We start from the raw sequence: 20624 nt of genomic DNA, 5'->3' as shown, positions 1-20624 counted from the left end.
CTTCTGGCGAACCAGAGCAGCGCACAGAAACGCCGTTTACCTTCCCGCCGGAGTGGTACCTATTTATCTACTTGCACTTGGATGTGCTTTCGAACTGCTAGGTTGGCAGGAGCAGGGACCGAATAATGGGAGCTCACCCTGTCGCGGGGATTCGAACCGCCAACCATCTGATCGGCAAGTCCTAGGCTCTGTGGTTTAACCCACAGCGCCACCCACATGTCTACTCAAAATATAAGTCCTACTGAGTTCTGTGGAGTGAATGGATACAGGGCTGCAGCCTCACTGAGAGTATTGAAGGTCGTTTGGTAGTTTGAGTTCACGTGCAGCGTAATAAATAAAAGATTGTTAGAAGGAAAGGAATGTCATTAATATCATAGAATCACAGAGTTGGAAGGGACCCTGAGGAACATCTAGTCCAACCCCCTGCAATGCAGGAATATGCAGCTGTCCCTTACAGGGATCAAACCTGCCACTTTGGGGTGATCAGCACCATGCTCTAACCAACTGTTATTTTTCATTCCCTATTACAGTAAAACAAAACTAAATTTAAACACAGCTCTTCAGAGGTCACTTGCTCATGCTTCTCTCCCACCAAGCACCTGCAGAAGACACAAGGGACTAAAAGGCTAAACTCTGAAAATCTATTTTAGGGAGCTTGGGAGTCATAAAGGGTCGTGATTTATTGCTAATTTTGCTGCTACTGCATCTGGGCTGCAGATACTAATTGGTGGCGTGATGCTTATGGAATGCCCTCTCCCCCAGGAGATTAATCTGGAGGTGGAATAGCTTTTAAATGCCAGACCACAATGCCTCCAATTTACCCAGATATTTTGTTTTATTTCAATTCGGTGTCCAGAACACTTTTATGTAGGCTGAGTTTGTTCTGATGTCTTAGGGAGCAACCCTAACCCTCTGATTTGTGCTGCTAGAGAGCCCATCCACCAGCAGTGGGAGGCGGGGAGAGGACCTCTGCCACCATAGAGGTCCTCAGCGTGCCCATGGAAAGGACAACAATGCCACCAATTTGGGAAATGGGTCTGTGGGGGGGACTTAATGTGTTGCTGTTTCATTTTACTTATTTGCTTGTTTTTATCCCATATTTAATTCTGTGTACTGCCCTGAGAGGGACGCGGGTGGCACTGTGGGTTAAACCACAAAGCCTAGGACTTGCCAATTAGAAGGTCAGTGGTTCGAATCCCCGCGACGGGGTGAGCTCCTGTTGCTCGGTCCCTGCTCCTGCCAACCTAGCAGTTTGAAAGCACATCAAAATGCAAGTAGATAAATAGGTACCACTCCGGCGGGAAGGTAAACGGCGTTTCTGTGCGCTGCTCTGGCTTCGCCAGAAGCGGCCTAGTCATGCTGGCTGCATGACCTGGAAAAACTGTCTGTGGAAGCGGACAAACGCGGGCTCCCTCAGCCTGTAAAGCAAGATGAGCGCCGCAACCCCAAAGTCATTCGCGACTGGACTTAACTGTCAGGGGTCCCTTTACCTTTAAGTGCAGTTAGGACTGCAGCCATATGTGGAAAGTTGTAACCACAGTCTATAATACTTATCATGAACGATTATCTGATATAAGCAAAGAGAAGAAAGGGTGACCCCAAAGAAATCTCACGCTAGGCGTCTATCGATATTTCTAAGCTATTAAAAAGGACAAAGAGAACAACATTTGCTTTGCTTCAGTGAGGTTTAAGTAAAACAGGCTTCCTTAAAATCAAATTATAGCACGGTGATAAGGGGATGGAATAGGGCACTCACTCTGGTGACTCAAGTGTATCATTTGCTCAAAGGGCAGGTAATGATGAGAGCAGGAGTAATGAATGCGTACTTGTTCCTCCCTCCTCTGTAACCCCAGGAACCTGACCAGTTCTTCCTCACCTCCCAAGGGTAGAAAAGCCAGTCTCCTTAGTCATTCCATCTTGAACTTTACTTAGGACAAACCGATTTAGAGCTAATGTTAACTTGTGTGTGTATTGATGATCGGGATTCATGTCTAGCAGAGGCTAAAGAGAGACTAAAATGTCTTTTGTATTTTTTATTTTAAAAAACCCTTTAAGCAAAGTTTTAATAAAATCCAGGGCATCGAAAGCTGGACATGGGTGCTAAGATGGGCAGAGCATTACACACCGTGGGATTATTAGTGTGGTTTAATTCCCACAAACTAGAATTATTTCCTGATACTGAAATAGAGACATTAAAAACATTGTGGCCGCTTCTAACAAGGAAACAGGAAGCCCAATGCTTTCGCTTACTGCTGAACCTCGTAATAGTCGCAGCCAGATGTTGGAACCTACAGGCATCAAACAACAGTGATCATTATAGCATTCAATCACCCATTTAGAATGTTCAACAAGCTAAGCAGAAAGCCATTATTTCCACCTTCAGGATAAAGTTTTCCTCGGGCTGCAAATGGAGTTCTGCAATGGACTGGCGCACCAGCTGTTCCAACTTCAGATCCCTTTTCCGTGGAACTTCCAGCAATGGAAACAAGTCGTTGATCAGGCCCAGGAATATAGGGGCATCATTAGTGACTACCTTCGGAAGATTAAAATCCCTGAGGGCTCTCATCAAAACCTTCAGAAAAACCAACATGACACTATAATTAAATGAAATAATAACAAACCATAATATAAGGCATAAAATTAACAAACATTATGAATTAATCATACTTAAACAATTACAACCCATATGGCTTGTTAAACTCAATCTGCTACCTGCGGTGACATAAGACTGGATCCTGTAAATTCAATGCTACAACATTTCCCCCTCCCCACCATCAATCACGGAGCAATTATTTAGTGTTGTGATTGAGGAAATGGTGTGCTAAAGCCGGCATTCTTGTGACATGGGTTAGGTACATCGTGGGGATGTCTGCCAAATTCTCTGCCTTGTTTAATAACCACAACATTGCATTAACATACACAGGTATATTTCATCCATTTAGACACCAGTTAAGCATCAGCCCAAGGGACGTGGGTGGCGCTGTGGGTTAAACCAGAAAGCCTAGGATTTGCTGATCAGAAGGTCGGCGGTTTGAATCCCTGCGACAGGGTGAGCTCCCGTTGCTCGGTCCCTGCTAAATGGCAGCGCTCGTCTCGCTTTATTGGCCGAGGGAGCCAGCATACAGCTTCCAGGTCATGTGGCCAGCATGACTAAGCCGCTTCTGGCGAACCAGAGCAGTGCACAGAAACGCCGTTTACCTTCCCACTGGAGCGGTACCTATTTATCTACTTGCACTTTGACGTGCTTTCGAACTGCTAGGTTGGCAGGAGCAGGGACCAAACAACGGGAGCTCACCCCGTTGCGGGGATTCAAACCGCCAACCTTCTAATCGGCAAGTCCTAGGCTCTGTGGTTTAACCCACAGCGCTGCTCTCATGGGTCACATAATAATAATAATAATAATAATAATAATAATAATAATAATAATAATTTATTTGTTCCCCAGCCTCTCTGGGAGGCTTCCTGCAAAATATTAAAATACAATAATTCATCAAACATTAAAAGCTTCCCTAAACAGGGCTGCCTTCAGAAGTCTTCTAAAAGTCAGATAGTTGTTTATTTCTTTGATATCTGATGGTAGGGCGTTCCACAGGGCGGGTGCCACTGGGCAAAATGCGGGGGGGGGGAGACACCCCCCATGAGATTATACTAAAATATGAGATTATATTAAATTTGATTAAAATGACTCAGTAACTGATGAAATCAACAGTTCTTTGAGAATTAATCTTTCTTAAACCTTATCAAGTGAATCAAGATGAAAATAAGGCAAAGGGTAACCTGGTCTTCAGGTTTGCTTTGGTCTTCTCGTTTCAGTGATCCAGCCACAACTAAAACAGATTTTATAGCTCTAAGACCCCAGTCATAATGATCCTACAGACGAGAAAAAAACCATCAGTAAATGCCTCTTTTCCCTACAGTTTGCATAGCTTCTTTGACCTCATACACCAGACCTTTAAAGCATATGCAAAGCGCGCACACACACAAAGAATCCTGGGATTTGATCAGTAAACTACAGTTCACCAGGGAACAATTTTTAAGATTCTAAGAGGGCATAAACAAGTCAATTAAGTGCATTCTATTTAAGGGAACAGTCCACAGCGCTGTCTTCAATGGGTGTTTAAACGCTCATCTTCTCTTCCCAGGGTACTCATCATAGTTCAGAGAGATGGGGTAGGGGTCTTTAAAGCAGAATTCTCAGCATCCTCACACAACTGAAATTATATAACATAACTGTTAAAGTGAGATGAGATCAATGTAAGTTTGTAGCATACTGTAGGTAGGCCCAAGACTTTTCATTTGGGTAACATGATCAGTACCCATCATCTATGAAACCATCTTTGAATGTTTCACAGCACAAGTCTACGCAGAAATAGGTCCCATTCCATTCAGTGAGATCTACTACCAGGCAAGTGTATGCAGGATTGCAGCCTTAGAATAAAGGCTTCCTCATGCTCACTGATAACCCTTATTCTACGGATACCATAAGCTTAGTTTACAGGAATATATATGGGGGCCAACCATTCTATAAATGCACTCTAATTTAATAGTTAGTATCACTCAGACCGGGGACGTGGGTGGTGCTGTGGGTTAAACCACGGAGCCTAGGACTTGCTGATCAGAAGGTTGGCGGTTCGAATCCCCGCAACAGGGTGAGCTCCCGTTGCTCGGTCCCTGCTCCTGCCAACCTAGCAGTTCGAAAGCACGTCAAAGTGCAAGTAGATAAATAGGTACCGCTCTGGCAGGAAGGTAAACGGCGTTTCTGTGCGCTGCTCTGGTTCGCCAGAAGTGGCTTAGTCATGCTGGCCACATGACCCAGAAGCTGTACACCAGCTCTCTCGGCCAATAAAGCGACATGAGCACCACAACCCCAGAGTCGGCCACGACTGGACCTAATGGTCAGGGGTCCCTTTACCTTTACCTATCACTCAGACCTAGTCTTCATGCTTCCTAGCAGGGGTGCCAACTTGAATAAAATTGGGTGGCCTAGGTAAGCCCCGCCCCATATAACCAATCACATGATGTGGTGCACGCATACCATTTGAATAATGCCCATCAACTTGGGGGTGCAGCCCCCTCAAATATTTTATGGGTCAGCCCCTAGGAGTTGGCTCCTATGCTTCCTAGAATGATCCAGTAAGAGACTTAATTAGCCAATCAGCATCGTGTCCTATTGCTTAATTAAATAATGAAAGCAAAGTTCTTGGTACAATTATACTAAGGATTACGATGCATTGCCACATAATCATTTTAGAGTGCTAAGACAACTAATGTGTAAAAAAGTAAAATTGAAAACCCTGCCCGTTCCCCAGATGCTATTGTTAGCTTAACATTTCCACAGATTCACCATGGAGACGTGTTGCACGAGCAAAGTGTAAAAATATAAACGAGGCATGATTAAGCATTTCTGATGCAGTTCTCAATGGTTAGTCAAAAATTAGACAACTCAACGTGTGTGGGCAGAAACTGTAATTTATAAATAATCACTTTCTGATGTAGAAGGTATTTTTGGCATCGGACTACAATCCCCTGGTTTAAAAATACTTACGAACCCTTTTCTTCCATTATCCCGATTTTCCCTCCTGAAATGTTGGAGAGAATGTTTTCCCTGGCCCTACTGACGCCCCCTTTCTGGAGCTGCCGATGGAGTCATGTTAAGTCTGAAGTGGGCCGGTGAGATCCTGCCAATCTTTCACAGAAATGAATTAATTTTTAGTTACACTGAGAAGTGTGGAATGTGTAATTAAGGGACTTAATTAAATTAGGAACCACCTAATGTATTTTAAGAGCTGTTGTTTTTCTTAATTGATTTTAAAAGAATGATCCTTAAATGCACAGTCAAGGGTTGCTATTATGCTTTAATGTTTTCTTTTGTAAGAAACCTTGAGGTTCCCTTCAAGGGTGAAAAAGTGCAACACAAATGTAAAAATAAAGAAAAAACTTGCAGTCCTTCGGTTTTATTTTATTTTGGTGTGGCCCCCAGTTCCTGGGCAAAGCATATTCAAATTTTAGGTAATGCTAAGCTGAATTACTTGAGACTGACTTTCACAAATGTGTGAGATTATTGGTCTGTCGTTTAATACATTGCCAATAGTAACTGTTAATAATCTAAATTAATAAATGATATTCATTGCTTTTCCAGCTACCTAAAGAACTGTAGAATTAGCATTTCCCATTTCACAGTTCTGATTAAGACCCCTAGATCCTTTTTCAAATGGACTACTGGCAAGCCAGGTGTCCCCCATCTTAGATTTGTGCAGCTGGTTATTCCTGCATAAGTGCAGAACCTTACATTTACTGAAATTAATTGTGTTAGTTTTGGCCTAGTTAAGGTTAAGGTCATCTTGAATCCCAGTTCTGTATTCTGTGGCAATTCCTACCCCTCCCAGTTTGGTGTCTTCTGCAAAGTCATCCTGTTTGTACATAGACATCAATCTTTGCTGTGGAATGTCCCCTCCCTCACCTTACCCCCAATCTGTTCCAGAGGTTTGGGTGGAAAACCAGAACAAATGTTGGTGGGCCTGAAAGGAGCAGCTGAAGTTCCATTTCACCAGTGGAAGTCCTTGTTGAAGCTATGTAACTTTGTTGGATGTAAGCCTTTGTCTACCATGTATTTTTAGTATAATTTGAGGGTTGTATTCAACTGACTTTTACTCAGAGTGGACCCATTGAAATTAATAAACCTAAATTGTTGCTGTTGTTGTTTAGTCGTGTCCGACTCTTCATGACCCCATGGACCTGAGCACGCCAGGCACTCCTGTCTTCCACTGCCTCCTGCAGTTTGGTCAAACTCATGTTAGTAGCTTCGAGAACACTGTCCAACCATCTTGTCCATCTCGTCCTAAATTAGCTATGGCCATTAATTTCATGTGTCTACTCTGAGTAAAATTTAGCTGAATACAACCCTAACATATTACTTTTTAAGACATTGTTGTTTTGAATTGTGTTGTAGTTTAATGGTTTAGATAGATCTAAATGGTTTAAATAAATACATAAGATATTTATTTTATATATAAAGGTATTCAGTTACTAGCAAATTCAGACTGAACTTCAGCTACCTGTTTGGAAAGAAGTTCATGGCAAAGTTTGTAGAGGCAAATGAACTTTCTAGAAAGCAATCGGGCGTCCACAAATCCTTCTGCCACCAGCATTATTTCACAAATAAGTTCGAAGTCTGGAATCACCATTGCACAGGGTCTGTCAAATTAATATAATGCATTAAACTGTGAAAATTCACAACACAGCTCACAAATTACTGCACAATCCAAACCTCAGATCTTCCAGGATGGGATCCAGTGGGGGAATCCATCCTTTTGCTTCTCTACCTCAGCCAGCCTCCTGCTGACACAAACCTTTCCCTTACATCTACTGAACATGCATTTTTATATGGATTTTTAAAATAAAAGTTTATGGATTAAAATGGAAATAAAATGGAATGGATCTTCTTCTTTGGCAATCACTCGTAACCAAGTAAGATTGTCTTCCATAAACACAGTCCTAACAGTGAGTTCGTAAGTGACTGTGGAGGCCAATTCTGGATCCACACATCCTTCCACAGTGGGGACATTGGTTTCCGGGTGGGAGTTGATCACGGTGAGGGTTTGCCAAACATGCCTTCCTCTTTGCATATAGAAGAACACATGTAAAAAATGGACCAGAAACAGACTGATTCACCCGTTTGTAATTCATTTAAAAACAAATTTTAAACATCAGGAATAAAAGATGTAAAATAAATGAGTTGGATTCAGCATTCCTTTTCTGCACAAAGCAAGTAACCTGTGCTGATAGAAGGGCTTTGTCATGACCCCATAGTCTAGCCCTGACCAGAACAGCCGGTCAGAGGCTGTAGAGTCACCAGCTAAGGATCCAGACTGGGTTCATGACCCTGATCCTGGTGGCCAGGAGGCCACTAAACCAGAAGCTGGTTTGTCCACTGGACCAGATTCCAAAACATCAGAGCCTAGATTGTCTAAAGAGGTTGTGGAATGTCTTGTCCAATAACAGACCTTATTGCACAATGGTTATGCAAGCGCATTAGCAGCAAACTTTGTTCTGAGGTTCCTTTTTTGTACCCAACACAATGCATATTCCTAGGTCATTATATACTTACCGAAAAAGAGCTTTAAGGTTTTCTGGAAGTTCTGTTCTTCCTGCATAACCTGGATTAAGAGTTATGAAGATCCCCACGGTTGCTTTCAATTCAATATTCTCACCTAAAAAATTGAATCTGCGGAAGTGTGTGAGTGACACTGTTACAAGCCTCATACGTTAATAATGAGTGGAAAATAAATAATTGAATATTGGGAGTGGGAAAGGGGGAGTCTTATTCTCAGCCTACCTTTTCTTCTTGTGACGGATGGCATCCTGAATAGTTTTAACCTGAACAGCAACGACAGACAGCACCTCCACAGAAATGCGGTTGAACTCATCAAAACACCCCCACACACCAGCTTGGCACAAACCTTTGTAGATATTTCCAATTGACTAATAATGAAGAGATGGCAGACAGGAGGGGGAAAATAAAAATAAAAATCAGCGGCTGAAAGCTAAGCCAAAATTACTGAAGAGAGTTTTTGATGCCGAAGCAAGTTTAAAAACAACTGCCTTTGTTCATTATTTTAAAAATCTTTCGTGAAGGGCAAGCTATAAATGCCACAAACAAATAAACAAAAGGCTAAAGGAGAGGCTCATTCTTTCACTGGAGATCCCAAGGCAGCATTTTACATTTTCCTAAGGATGTTGCCTTGTAAAAGAATGATATAAAAGGAACAGCATCACTTGATATACATAATCTAATCAACAATGCTGACTAAAAATAAATAAATAAAATAAAATAGCCATCTCTCTTCACCTTCTTTCCTTTCTGTAACAAAAATGCCCAGATGCAGGAACTGTGTGTTGCGTATAGCTCCTCACCACATAACTACAGTCACACTAGCTTTGAATTAATGAATTTGGTAAAGAAAAACAATACAGATGGATAGGTCCCATCCCACATTCTTCCTGCACCCAAAAGTTTTTAACTGTAAGCTGCCCTGGAACTTTGTGCTGAGGTGTGTCTTATAAACAAATGGGTGTTTCTGGATTCTGTTGGAAGCAGCTTTCATGCCACTGCCAGTAATAGATGAGTTCACCAGCAGATGAATTCTGAATTAAGGAATTTGGAAAAGAAAAAGACAGGGCTACATCTAACAACATACTATCCTTTCATAACAAATATTTGCAGGGCCAGCTTTTCTAATACAGTGGTACATTGATTTTAGAACAGCTTAGTTTATAAACAACTTGGAAATAGAACACTGCAAACCCGGAAGTAGGTGTTCCGGTTTGTGAACTTTGCCTTGGAAGCTGAACATGTTCCGCTTCCTGTTGAGTGTGTTCCATTTATAAATTGAGTCCCCTGCTACTAATCAGAGGCTTCCTGTTGAGTCTGTCAGCTGTTGAGTCCCAAGCACCCACACAAGACAGAGCTATTGTTTTTGCCATTTTTTGTGTTTTTGTTTGTGTGGCCTTTCCGGTTTTTTTGACTGTGACTTGTTCTTCGTTTTATGCGACTGACTTGTGACTGTGGCTTGTGACCTTGGTTTTGTGACTGTGTGGAACCCAGTTCAGCTACTGATAGATTGATTGTGTGACTGCAGAAATGGATAAAAGCCCCCCATCCAAACAATGACTATCATCAATGCACGCAAAAAAAAAATAAAATTAATTTTTATCATCTACAATACTGTTTTATTTTATAGTATAGTACTTTGATTATTGCTTTCATTTTATGGATCTATGGTCTCTTTAGTTAGTAAAATTCATGTTAAATTGCTGTTTTAGGGGTTGTTTTTAAAAGTCTGGAATGGATTGATCCATTTTGGATTACTTTCTATGGGAAAGCACACCTTGGTTTTGGAACGGACTTCCGGAACGGATTAAGTTTGGGAACCAAGGTACCACTGTATGTTCTCTTCACTGAATAAACACCACACCCAAGCCTATACAAACGTGCTGTGCGGTGAAGGGGATAAGCTAGCCACTGAGGGAGAGGGCGCAGGCACTTAACTGAAGAAAGGCACTACACAGAGCAGGATACTTTCTAGTGTAAAAGCCTGCACTGATGCTTTGTTCTTTGTTGTCTGTGCAAGTCCAAGATGAGCTGGAATGAAATTTAATGGAAGACTTGTCTTCTTCACACTAACAGTGAGCTTACTTTGGGTGAGGCCTCTAGCTAGTGCAGATTCCAACGTGTTGGTTCGGATCCAAATGTAGGCATCTGTGAATGGAAGGGCTAATTCTACCTACAGAAGGCTTTTGATCAAGTGGAAGGATACAAGCTTTGTTGGACTGGTCATCTTGTGCGGATGCCTGATTATCATCTTCCAAAGCAACTACTCTATTCCAAACAAACTTAAAAATGGAAAGCGTAATGCTGGTGGTCAACAAAAGAGGTTTAAAGACTGTCTCAAAGCAAATCTTTAAAAATGTAGTATAAACACCAACAATTGGGAAACACTTGACTGTGAGTGCACCAATTGGAGAACAGCCTTTACCAAAGATGTCATGGGCTTTGAAGACACCCAAACTCAGGATGCAAGGGAGAAACATGCTAAGAGGAAGGCTTGCTTGGCAAATCCACACCATGATCAACTCCCACCTGGAAACCAATGTCCCCACTGTGGAAGGACATGTGGATCCAGAATTGGCCTCCACAGTCACTTACAGACTCACTGTTAAAACCGTGTTTATGGAAGACAATCTTACTCGGCTACGAGTGATCGGCAAAGAAGAAGACAAGCTTGCAAAAGGGAGGGAGGGAGGAAGTGATTTCCATCACCAGCCACGCACTAACCCAGCAGCCCTCCACTGCTTCCAGGTGTCTCCCTTAAACCACCACAGCAGATTTTCAGATGCTGAAGGGTGATGGAGCAATATGATGAAATTGCTTCTCCCTGCCCCTGGCCCCTTCTGCTTTCTTAAGGTTTTCTGACCAGAACTCTGCTCAGTGGAGGCTACCATTGGTGGTGGATTCACAAAACTACTCCAAAAGTTTCCCAGCCCTGTTTTCAATAAGGGCTGGACTCCAAAGATGACAATTTTCAGTAACATCTATTAGGCTCTTGGTTATCTGTAGGCTGATCTACAGGCCAGAAAATCTCTCCAAGCACAGGTACCGCTGCCCATCTCAGTTTCTCAAGGCTCATGGAAGGAAAATGATTTCCCTCAATTCTCCAGTGCTATTTACCACTCTATTAACAAAGCTAGATGCAAATGTTTTCATGCTTTGTAAATTTTTGGAATTAATTAACAGAATTCAATTAACAAGGCCAGGGGTCTACCTATTTAATTTTCATACTCATATGATCTCTATTATCATCACATTCAAATCACTTTAATGTATGTATCTGCACATCAGTCCTATGTGCTGGGTTGCTTCACGGAGTTATTTCGCACATGTATGATGCTGCCCCAATTTAAAAAATTTTAAGCACTATTTCAATGAATGCTACTTGAGCTATCAGAATACTTATAACACCATTACTCCACAAATTTGAATATGGTTCATGATATTATTCTGGTTAATGTTATTCCAGCAAAAGTTATTATGGCATCATTTCACACAGCTAAAGCAGAGAGCATGTTTCATTTATTAGAACGGTGCACTAGCAGTTAAAATCCGGACCTCACAAATGTTGTAATATTAGAATAGCGTGTATTTTATTATTAATGCCTCGTTCTGGGATGGCAGGCTACTGGACAGCCCCCATGGCAGCCAAATATGCACACCTTAAAAAAAAACCCTGGCACATAAACCCAAGGCTGAACTTCTTGCATGTCCTATATGCAGTGCTGCCCTTTGGAACACAAGATAGGACAGCACACATGTGCAGTTGAATCTTATCTTCTGATGTAGTTAACCTCAGTAAAAAATAATAATAATGGAAGAATTAGCCAGTTATCTGAAATGTCAACTGTGTCAACTATACATGTGACAGTCCCTTCCATGCCTGCAAGCAAATTGTATTGACAAGAGGTGCTCATCCATCATATCACTATGTAAACGGGTGACCATTTGATCTGAGTGTCTTTTTAATCCTTAATTAGAGGTGTTCATAACAGTAGCCCTTGACTTGAAGAATTCATAATTAAATTTTTGCTTTTTCTTCTTTTTAGCACTCTCTGGGTTGCGTCCAATGATAGTCCAACTCAAAGTAGACCAATTGAAATTTCAGTGGTACCTCGAGTTACAAATGCCTCAGGTTACAAACGCTTCAGGTTACAAACTCCACTAACCTGGAAGAGTTACCTCGAGTTGAGAACTTTGCCCCAGGATGAGAACGGAAATCATGTGCTGGCGGCGCAGCAGCAGCAAGAGGCTCCATTAGCAAAAGCATGCCTCTAGTTAAGAACGGTTTCAGGTTAAGAACGGACCTCCGGAACGAATTAAGTTCGTAACTAGAGGTACCACTGTAAAACACACAACTAACTTAGGTTAGTTAATTTCAATGGGTCTACTCTAACTAGAACTAGCATTAGATACAACTCATTGAAACCTTCCCTCTCACACAAAATAAATGCATTAATAAATATTAACACTATTTATTTACACATGTCATATTTCATCATTCCAAAACTATTTACAGATGCTAGTCATCATCCAGTTTGTTAATCTACTCTTGACAAGAACAATTTTTTAGGCAGTAAATGTTTTAAACATAAACCAGTACCTTATAATCCATTTGTTCAGAGCAGTTGAAAACATAGACCATCATTCCAAGAGAACGGCCTAAGTCCTTGGTGGTTTCTGTTTTTCCTGTTCCTGCAGGGCCTGACAGTGCACCACTCATGTTCAAGTGAAGAGACTGTGTCAGTGTAATATAGCATCTGTAGAAACGGAAGCATAAGTTGCATTCTGACGTGGGGTTTCTTGCATTTGTTTTACTGGCTATAATGCTAGCACTTCTAACCTGATTTTTAATGTTCCTTTTTATAGTAGTAGTAGTAGTAGTAGTAGTAGTAGTAATTTATTATTTGTACCCCACCCATCTGGCTGAGTTTCCCCAGTCACTCTGGGCAGCTTCCAACAAAGATTAAAAATACATTAAAATGTCACACATTAAAAACTTCCCTGAACAGGGCTGCCTTCAGATGTCTTTTAAATGTTAGGTAGTTGTTTATCTCTTTGACATCTGATGGGAGGGCGTTCCGCAGGGCAGGTGCCACTACTGAGAAGGCCCTCTACCTGGTTCCCTTTAGCTTCTCAGTGAGGGAACCGCCAGAAGGCCCTCGGTGCTGGACCTCAGCGTCCGGGCAGAATGATGGGGGTGGAGACGCTCCTTCAGGTATACTGCACCGCTGTGGGCTTTTTAATGAATATATACTGCCAGGTCACAATACATTTTAAATGGCAGGAAAGAACTATATGCTGGTATACTGCCACCAATTTCTTCAATGCAAAACACCCAGGATTTACTGAGTTGGGGAAATTGCCCCCCGAAACAATTAACATGGAAAGGAGCACTAATCTCTTTCTAGATTCCAATAGATTTGTAGAAGTGGTTTTTATGCTGTGTGAAGGATCACATAAAATGCAATGAACAACTAAGCCAATGTCATGGAGATCAAATAAACTGCCGTCTGAGCCCAGTCATATTTCTGTACATCAGAAAAGGCTGCAGAAGAAGCACATTAAAATCTAGCCAACAATGCAGGAATAAAGAGTACTTGAATATTATTAGGTGGTAGTAAAGTAACTACCATACTGTATCATTCTTGCCAACCCTGGCTAAAGGGAGCTCTCCAGGGTTCTGTTCAGTGATGACTCACCTTGGACTGGACTGGACTGGACTTCTGAACTGACATTACTCTTCAAAACCTAACAGTTTAGTTCAACCTTTGAGGACCCTGAGGACCTTACTACCACCACTCCTCCAGGAAGCCAATGCAAGGGAAGGCAGGAGTCTACTAGACTCCACATGTTTAGCAGGTTAAACTTCTCTGTTCCTCTTTCTCTACAACTTGCAGCGCTTAGCATGCAGTGTAAAGCACCTGGTAAGCATGGAATAAATGAAGTCTGTCAATTCATTTGTACAATCAGCACTTATTTGCATGTTATGCGAATTATGAAATCCAGTAGCCCATTTAGTCACATCTTGAGAAACTGAGGCTCTTCCAACCCACTCTCATTAGCATCCTCTAACCTAGATCCCAGTACAGTGGTACCTCAGTTTAAGAACTTAATCCATTCTGGAAGTCCGTTCTTAAACCGAAACCATTCTTAAACCAAGGCACGCTTTCCCTAATGAGGCCTCCCACCACCGGTGCCCTTCCACCATTCGGCTTCCATTCTTAGACCGATGTAAAGTTCACAAACAGGGACACTACATCGTTTTGCGGAGTTCGTAAACCGAATAGTTCGTAAACAGGGCTGTTCTTAAACCGAGGTACCACTGTATTATCTCCCCGCATTACCCTATCCCAACTTTCACCTGGTCCTCCTCACAAGCCTAGAGTTGTTGTGTTATAGCTAAGGTCCTTGTTGGTAAGGTCTCAGGTGGAAAAGAATCAGAATACTGGGTATTTTAAATTGACATCTTCATAGTTATTATGGACAGTGCATTCCAATCAGAGGTAACACCAAGAAGCAAATGGAGAGGTCACTGTCTAGCAGTGGCTGCAAATGATAAAAGCCCAGATCCAGAAACAACAGTAGCACCTTGAAAGGATGGGACAATCAGGGAACAAATACAGTGGTACCTCAGGTTACAGACGCTTCAGGTTACAGATTCCGCTAACCCAGAAATAGTACCTCAGGTTAAGAACTTTGCTTCAGGATAAGAACAGAAATCGTGCAGTGGCAGCAGGAGGCCCCATTAGCTAAAGTGGTACCTCAAGTTAAGAACAGTTTCAGGTTTAGAACAGACCTCCAGAACGAATTAAGTTCTTAACCCGAGGTACCACTGTAGTAGATTGTTTTATCGCTAGCAAATTACTATATGTGCACCTCCCAATTTATTATTACTATTCCTTGTTTTACTAATATTCACTGTGCTTCTAGATGAAGCAATTTTTTTAGTGTCAGATAAGACAACTCAGAGTGCCTCACGCACACATAATCCAAAAGGTGATTGTGGTGAACTCCATGTTTATCATAGCTAGTCCAAACAGCTGGCCAGCGGCCCAAAAGGAGCAACATATTGCTAGGGTTTTCTATGGAACTCTCCCACCAGGTAGCGTTCAGTTCCACCAGACAGAATTGATCACCAAAGGGACTTCTATTAATGGTGTAGAAACTCAAACAAGGTATAAAGCAATAGAACAATTTTATTACTTGAATCAGCGGACAAATGTGGGAAATTACTGGCTTGGCAATTGAAGAAAAGCCAAAAACTAAACACCATTACAAATTTGGAAGTAGAAGGAAAAGATATACATAATCCAAATGAGATTAGAAACTGTTTCCGGAAGTATTTTAAACAATTATATGCACAAGGGCCGCAGAATGAGAGGGGTATTGAAGAATTTTTAAAAACAAATGGATTACAAAAAATTTCACAAGAAAGTAAAGTATTGTTGAACTGTAAAATTTCTGATCAAGAGATAGAAGGTGCCAGTCTAAATATGCAGTTGGGCAAATCACCGGGACCAGATGGGCTGACCTCCAGATATTACAGATCTTTGAAGGACTGGTTAATTCAACCTCTGAAGGAGGTCTGCAATGAAATTTTGGAAGGGAAAACGGCACCAGAAACGTGGAAAGAGGCCTATATTACACTTATACCGAAAACAGAGACTGAAAAGACTCAACTTAAGAACTACCGTCCCATATCCTTATTAAATGTGGATTACAAAATTTTTGCTGATATTTTGGCTAAGAGACTGAAAAGAGTATTGATCGAAGAGATTCATAAGGATCAAGCAGGCTTTTTGCCGGGAAGACACCTTTCTGACAATTTGAGGAATGTAATTGACATTTTGGAAAAGTTAGAAGTGAACATAAATACTAAAGCTGTCCTGATATTTGTGGATGCGGAGAAAGCCTTTGACAACATCTCTTGGAGTTTTATGAAAAAGAATCTACAGGGTATGGGGGTAGGCCAAGGTTTCGAAAATGGTATAGGTGCAATATATTCGGAACAAAAGGCTAAATTAATTGTAAACAATGTGGCCATGGAACAATTTAAGATAGAAAAAGGGACACGACAAGGGTGCCCAATTTCCCCTTTACTTTTTATATCGGTCCTGGAGGTTTTGCTGAACATGATTAGAAGGGACCGGTTGGTTAAAGGTATTCAGGTCGGAGCCAAACAGTATAAATTGAGAGCTTTCGCAGATGACTTAGTTTTGACATTACAGGAGCCAGAATCTAGTACTAAAAGAGTTCTAGAATTAATTCAAGAATTTGGTCAGGTGGCAGGATTTAAACTGAATAAGTCTAAAACTAAGGTTTTTGAGAAAAACTTAACATTGTTTGAAAGAGAGAAGTTCCAGAATGAAACAGGCTTAACAGTTGTGAAGAAAGTGAAATACCTGGGGATTAATATGACATCAAAAAATGGGAATTTGTTTAGAGATAATTATGAAAAATGTTGGTCGGAAGTGAAAAAGGATCTAGAAATATGGTCTAATCTGAAGCTTTCCTTGCTGGGTCGAATTGCAGCTATAAAGATGAATGTATTGCCTAGAATGTTGTTTTTGTTTCAAACATTGCAAATTGTGGACAAGATGGAATGTTTCAAGAAGTGGCAGAAAGATATTTCTAAATTTGTCTGGCAGGGCAAGAAGCCTAGGATAAAATTTAAGATTTTAACTGATGCAAAAGAAAGGGGTGGATTTGCCCTGCCAGACTTTAAACTTTATTATGAGTCAGCAGCGTTTTGCTGGCTGAAAGAGTGGTTGCTTCTTGAGAACACAGACATTTTGGACTTAGAAGGTTTTAACAATGTTTTTGGGTGGCATGCATATTTGTGGTATGACAAGGTTAAAGCACATAAAGCGTTCAAAAACCATATTGTTAGGAGATCTCTGTTTAATGTCTGGATTAGATATAAGGATTTATTGGAAAACAAACCCCAAGGTGGTTGTCGCCAATGGAAGCGAAAGCTCAGAAAAAGCTCAATATGGAGGCCAATTGGCCAAAATATTGGGAAATTTTGGAGCAAGAAGGGGACAGATTGAAATTACAGAGTTTTGAGAAGCTAAAAAATAAAGTGCAGGACTGGCTACATTATTATCAGATAATGGAGGCATACAATCTAGACAAGAAAATTGGCTTCCAGGTGGAAAAATCTAAATTAGAAACAGAAGTGCTAGAACCTAAAACTAAGATTTTGTCAAAAATGTATAACTTGCTGTTGCAGTGGAATACGCAGGATGAAACGGTTAAATCTGCAATGATTAAATGGGCACAAGATATTGGTCATAACATTATGTTTGCTGACTGGGAACAGTTGTGGACCACCGGTATGAAATTTACGGCATGTAATGCCTTAAGAGAGAATATTATGAAAATGATATACAGGTGGTACATGACACCAGTCAAGCTTGCAAAAATCTATCATTTGCCCGATAATAAATGTTGGAAGTGTAAGGAAACTGAAGGTACATTCTTTCACCTTTGGTGGATGTGCCCAAGGATTAAGGCCTTCTGGGAGATGATTTATAATGAAATGAAAAAGGTATTTAAATATACCTTCCTGAAGAAACCAGAGGCCTTTCTCCTGGGCATAGTCGGCCAATTGGTGCCAAAGAAGGATAGAACTTTTTTTATGTATGCAACAACAGCAGCAAGAATACTTATAGCAAAGCACTGGAAGACGCAAGATCTACCCACTCTGGAAGAATGGCAGACGAAGCTGATTGACTGTATGGGATTGGCAGAAATGACTGGCAGAATCCGCGACCAGGGAGAAGAGTCGGCAGAAGAAGATTGGAAGAAATTTAAGGACTACTTAAAGAAATACTGTAATATTACTGAATTTTGAAGGGTGTTGGATTGAAATTAATGGTTTCTAGCTGTTATGGTAAAAGAATATGGAAGAAATGTTTTTTCTTTTTCTCTTGTTTTAATAAGGTTTAAGTTACAATTATTTAAGAAGCTGAATAGAGAATAAGGGGTTAATTAAGTGCGAAGTTAGGAGATCATGATTTGCTGGATAAATAATTTGATCTAGAAAACAAGAAGGGGAGGTTCGAGGAAGTCAAAGGACGATGGTTTGGAAACTAGGTTTTGAAAACTATGTGTTTTTAATATTGTTTTTTTTTCTTTGTGCTTTTTTTTCTCTTCTTTTTGTTTGTATAAAATGGAAAATCTTAATAAATATTTATTTAAAAAAAGAACAATTTTATTACATTTCCCCCCAAGGTGATTTATGTACAGTGGTACCTCGGATTACATACGCTTCAGGTTACATATGCTTCAGGTTACAGACTCCGCTAACCCAGAAATAGTACCTCGGGTTAAGAAGTTTGCTTCAGGATAAGAACAGAAAACATGCTCCAGTGGCGCAGCAGCAGCAGGAGGCCCCATTAGCTAAAGTGGTGCTTCAGGTTAAGAACAGTTTCAGGTTAAGAATGGACCTCCGGAACGAATTAAGTACTTAACCCGAGGTACCACTGTATTTATTTATTAGAAAAGAGATTTGCATACTGCCATGTGATTAAAAAAAATCAAAGCGGTTTACAGCGATAAAACCATAAAACCATAAATAAAAACGATAAAATAAACGATAAAAGCAGACATCAATTAGCAACTGTGGAAGGGTATATTCTTAGTTGCCTGCATAGACTTAGTGGAATAGAAAAGTTTTAAAACTGGCACAGAAATCATCTGTTGACTCACTAATCCACAACGGCAAAACTAACCATATAAAAAATAACTTTATCTGTGCAGATTTCCATGTTGATTAGTGCTAGCCTCAACCTCTAGTTGGAATCCAGCAGGATAAGCATGAGTGGAAGGGCACAAAACAATATCATTTGTAGAAAACAAAAACTGCACTTGGTTTACAACAATTTCTCCTCAAACTCTTCATCCGTAGAGGAAGCCATTGGCCTAAGCAAGTCCCAGAAGCATTAATTCTACTCACTGTGCTGTACTACACTGCTAAACATTTACCGATAAGTTTGACAAGCTTTCCCCCCCTAACGTTTCCTCCTTGATTCCTCTTTCCAAACTAAAAGTGTCGTGTATGAACTTTTGGTGACATTTACTCTTCCCAAGGCCCCGTCTTGGCCTTTCCCCTTCCACCATTTATTCAGCCTCAGTTGAGACAGCTTTCTAGGATTCCTGCCACTGACATTGTTCGCTAGCTTGAAGAAATATCTTCTCCTATTTACCGCCCTGTGGTCTTTCATCTCTCATTCTAGAAGGCCCCACCAGGTCCTCCAGCTTTCTCTGAATCCTCTTCTTCCTCATTAGTCTTCTTCTCCGCCCTTGATCTTCATCTCCCTCACCTTTGTGATTGTCTTTTGTGTGCTCTCTGATATCTTTGACTTCCATAAAACCTTTCCCCATAGCGCTACCATACTTTTGCTTTTTTCTGTGACCATCTCCACATGATCCTCTAACCCTACAGTACTTCTTATTATTACTGTATACCTGTTCTCCTTGTACTTTGCAAGTAGGTCTGCCTCCATTGGCTTCTGAAGGAGTGGGCTATTTCCTTTGTCCTTTCCTGATCACAATGCTCTACTTTTTTTCCTTAAACTCCACAAGGTGCCCTCCTTTGTTTGTTCTTGCATGCCCTCCTCCAGCACATTGATCCTATGCCTTTACTAAGATCTAATTGATCATGTCACTCTCTGCCCATCTGGTGAAATCTAAGTGGCCGGCCTTTCCTATCTTTTTTTTAACCAGCTGTTTCTGTCATGTACAAGAATGTTATTGTTCTTTTCAAAACTTTTAAAGTTTCACACACACACGCACACAAACGGGGAAGGATAGGTGAGGGATTCAGTTATAGCTAGGTGGATAACTTCATTGTTTAAAACCCACACACCCTGATACCTTTCTCTTAGAGGCCATAGGAAATGCCTTAACATATTATAAAGAATGGGAAAAAGTTTCTCCCAATGCACAACTTTGAAAGAAGCATGGGACATTATCTATTTTATGCATTTTTACTGCAGAGAAAGAGAGCACTTTTCTAGCAATTATGGAAATGTAACTTTTCTGCCTATAGTCAGCAGTAGTATGAGAAGGGCCATGGAGTAGGTAGAAAATTCACCACACTAAATGCTGATAGTTAAGAGAGTACTTTCCTGTTGCTTTGTCTCCTGTTACTTGTCAAAATAAGAGCTCTGTGAAACTTATACAAAGCATAGAAATCAGAAACATCTAGCTTAGCAGGAAGATAATATTCCCCAGCATACGTGAACAACATACATGTTGTTCTTAACATTATCTCTAACTAATTCCTTTGTGTCGGAGAACATTTGGTGAACTGGGTTAGCCTAAATAGTCTATGAACATTAAAAGCTTGCTGGTGGATGAATTTCTACTAAGACAGTCCAGTTAAAACAGTTATAATCTGAAGGAGAAAAGCTTGGCCCTTGGATGTGGCCTCTGATTGCACTGAGGTCAGGATAGCAACTATATCTACTTCTAAGTCAACACCATGGCAAATTCCTTTAGGTGACTG

General features: G+C 40.9%; 1 protein-coding gene across 1 annotated transcript in view; it reads right to left on the bottom strand.

Moving 5' to 3' along the window:
* The window catches only part of LOC128398345 (dynein axonemal heavy chain 11-like), a 221952-nt gene that overhangs the window by 157191 nt on the left and 44137 nt on the right, over positions 1-20624 (bottom strand). The window contains exons 18-23 of the mRNA XM_053359350.1: positions 12711-12867; positions 8336-8481; positions 8108-8224; positions 7056-7194; positions 3778-3870; positions 2378-2572 (exon numbers count right to left, since the gene is read on the bottom strand). Of these exons, the coding sequence (XP_053215325.1) occupies positions 2378-2572; positions 3778-3870; positions 7056-7194; positions 8108-8224; positions 8336-8481; positions 12711-12867 (847 nt within the window). The remainder of the gene's footprint in view (positions 1-2377; positions 2573-3777; positions 3871-7055; positions 7195-8107; positions 8225-8335; positions 8482-12710; positions 12868-20624) is intronic.

Source organism: Podarcis raffonei, chromosome 1, assembly GCF_027172205.1.
Source record: "Podarcis raffonei isolate rPodRaf1 chromosome 1, rPodRaf1.pri, whole genome shotgun sequence".
NCBI lineage: Eukaryota > Metazoa > Chordata > Lepidosauria > Squamata > Lacertidae > Podarcis > Podarcis raffonei.
The sequence above is the reverse complement of the archived record's forward strand: the minus strand, read 5'-3'. Positions and strand labels throughout refer to the sequence as shown.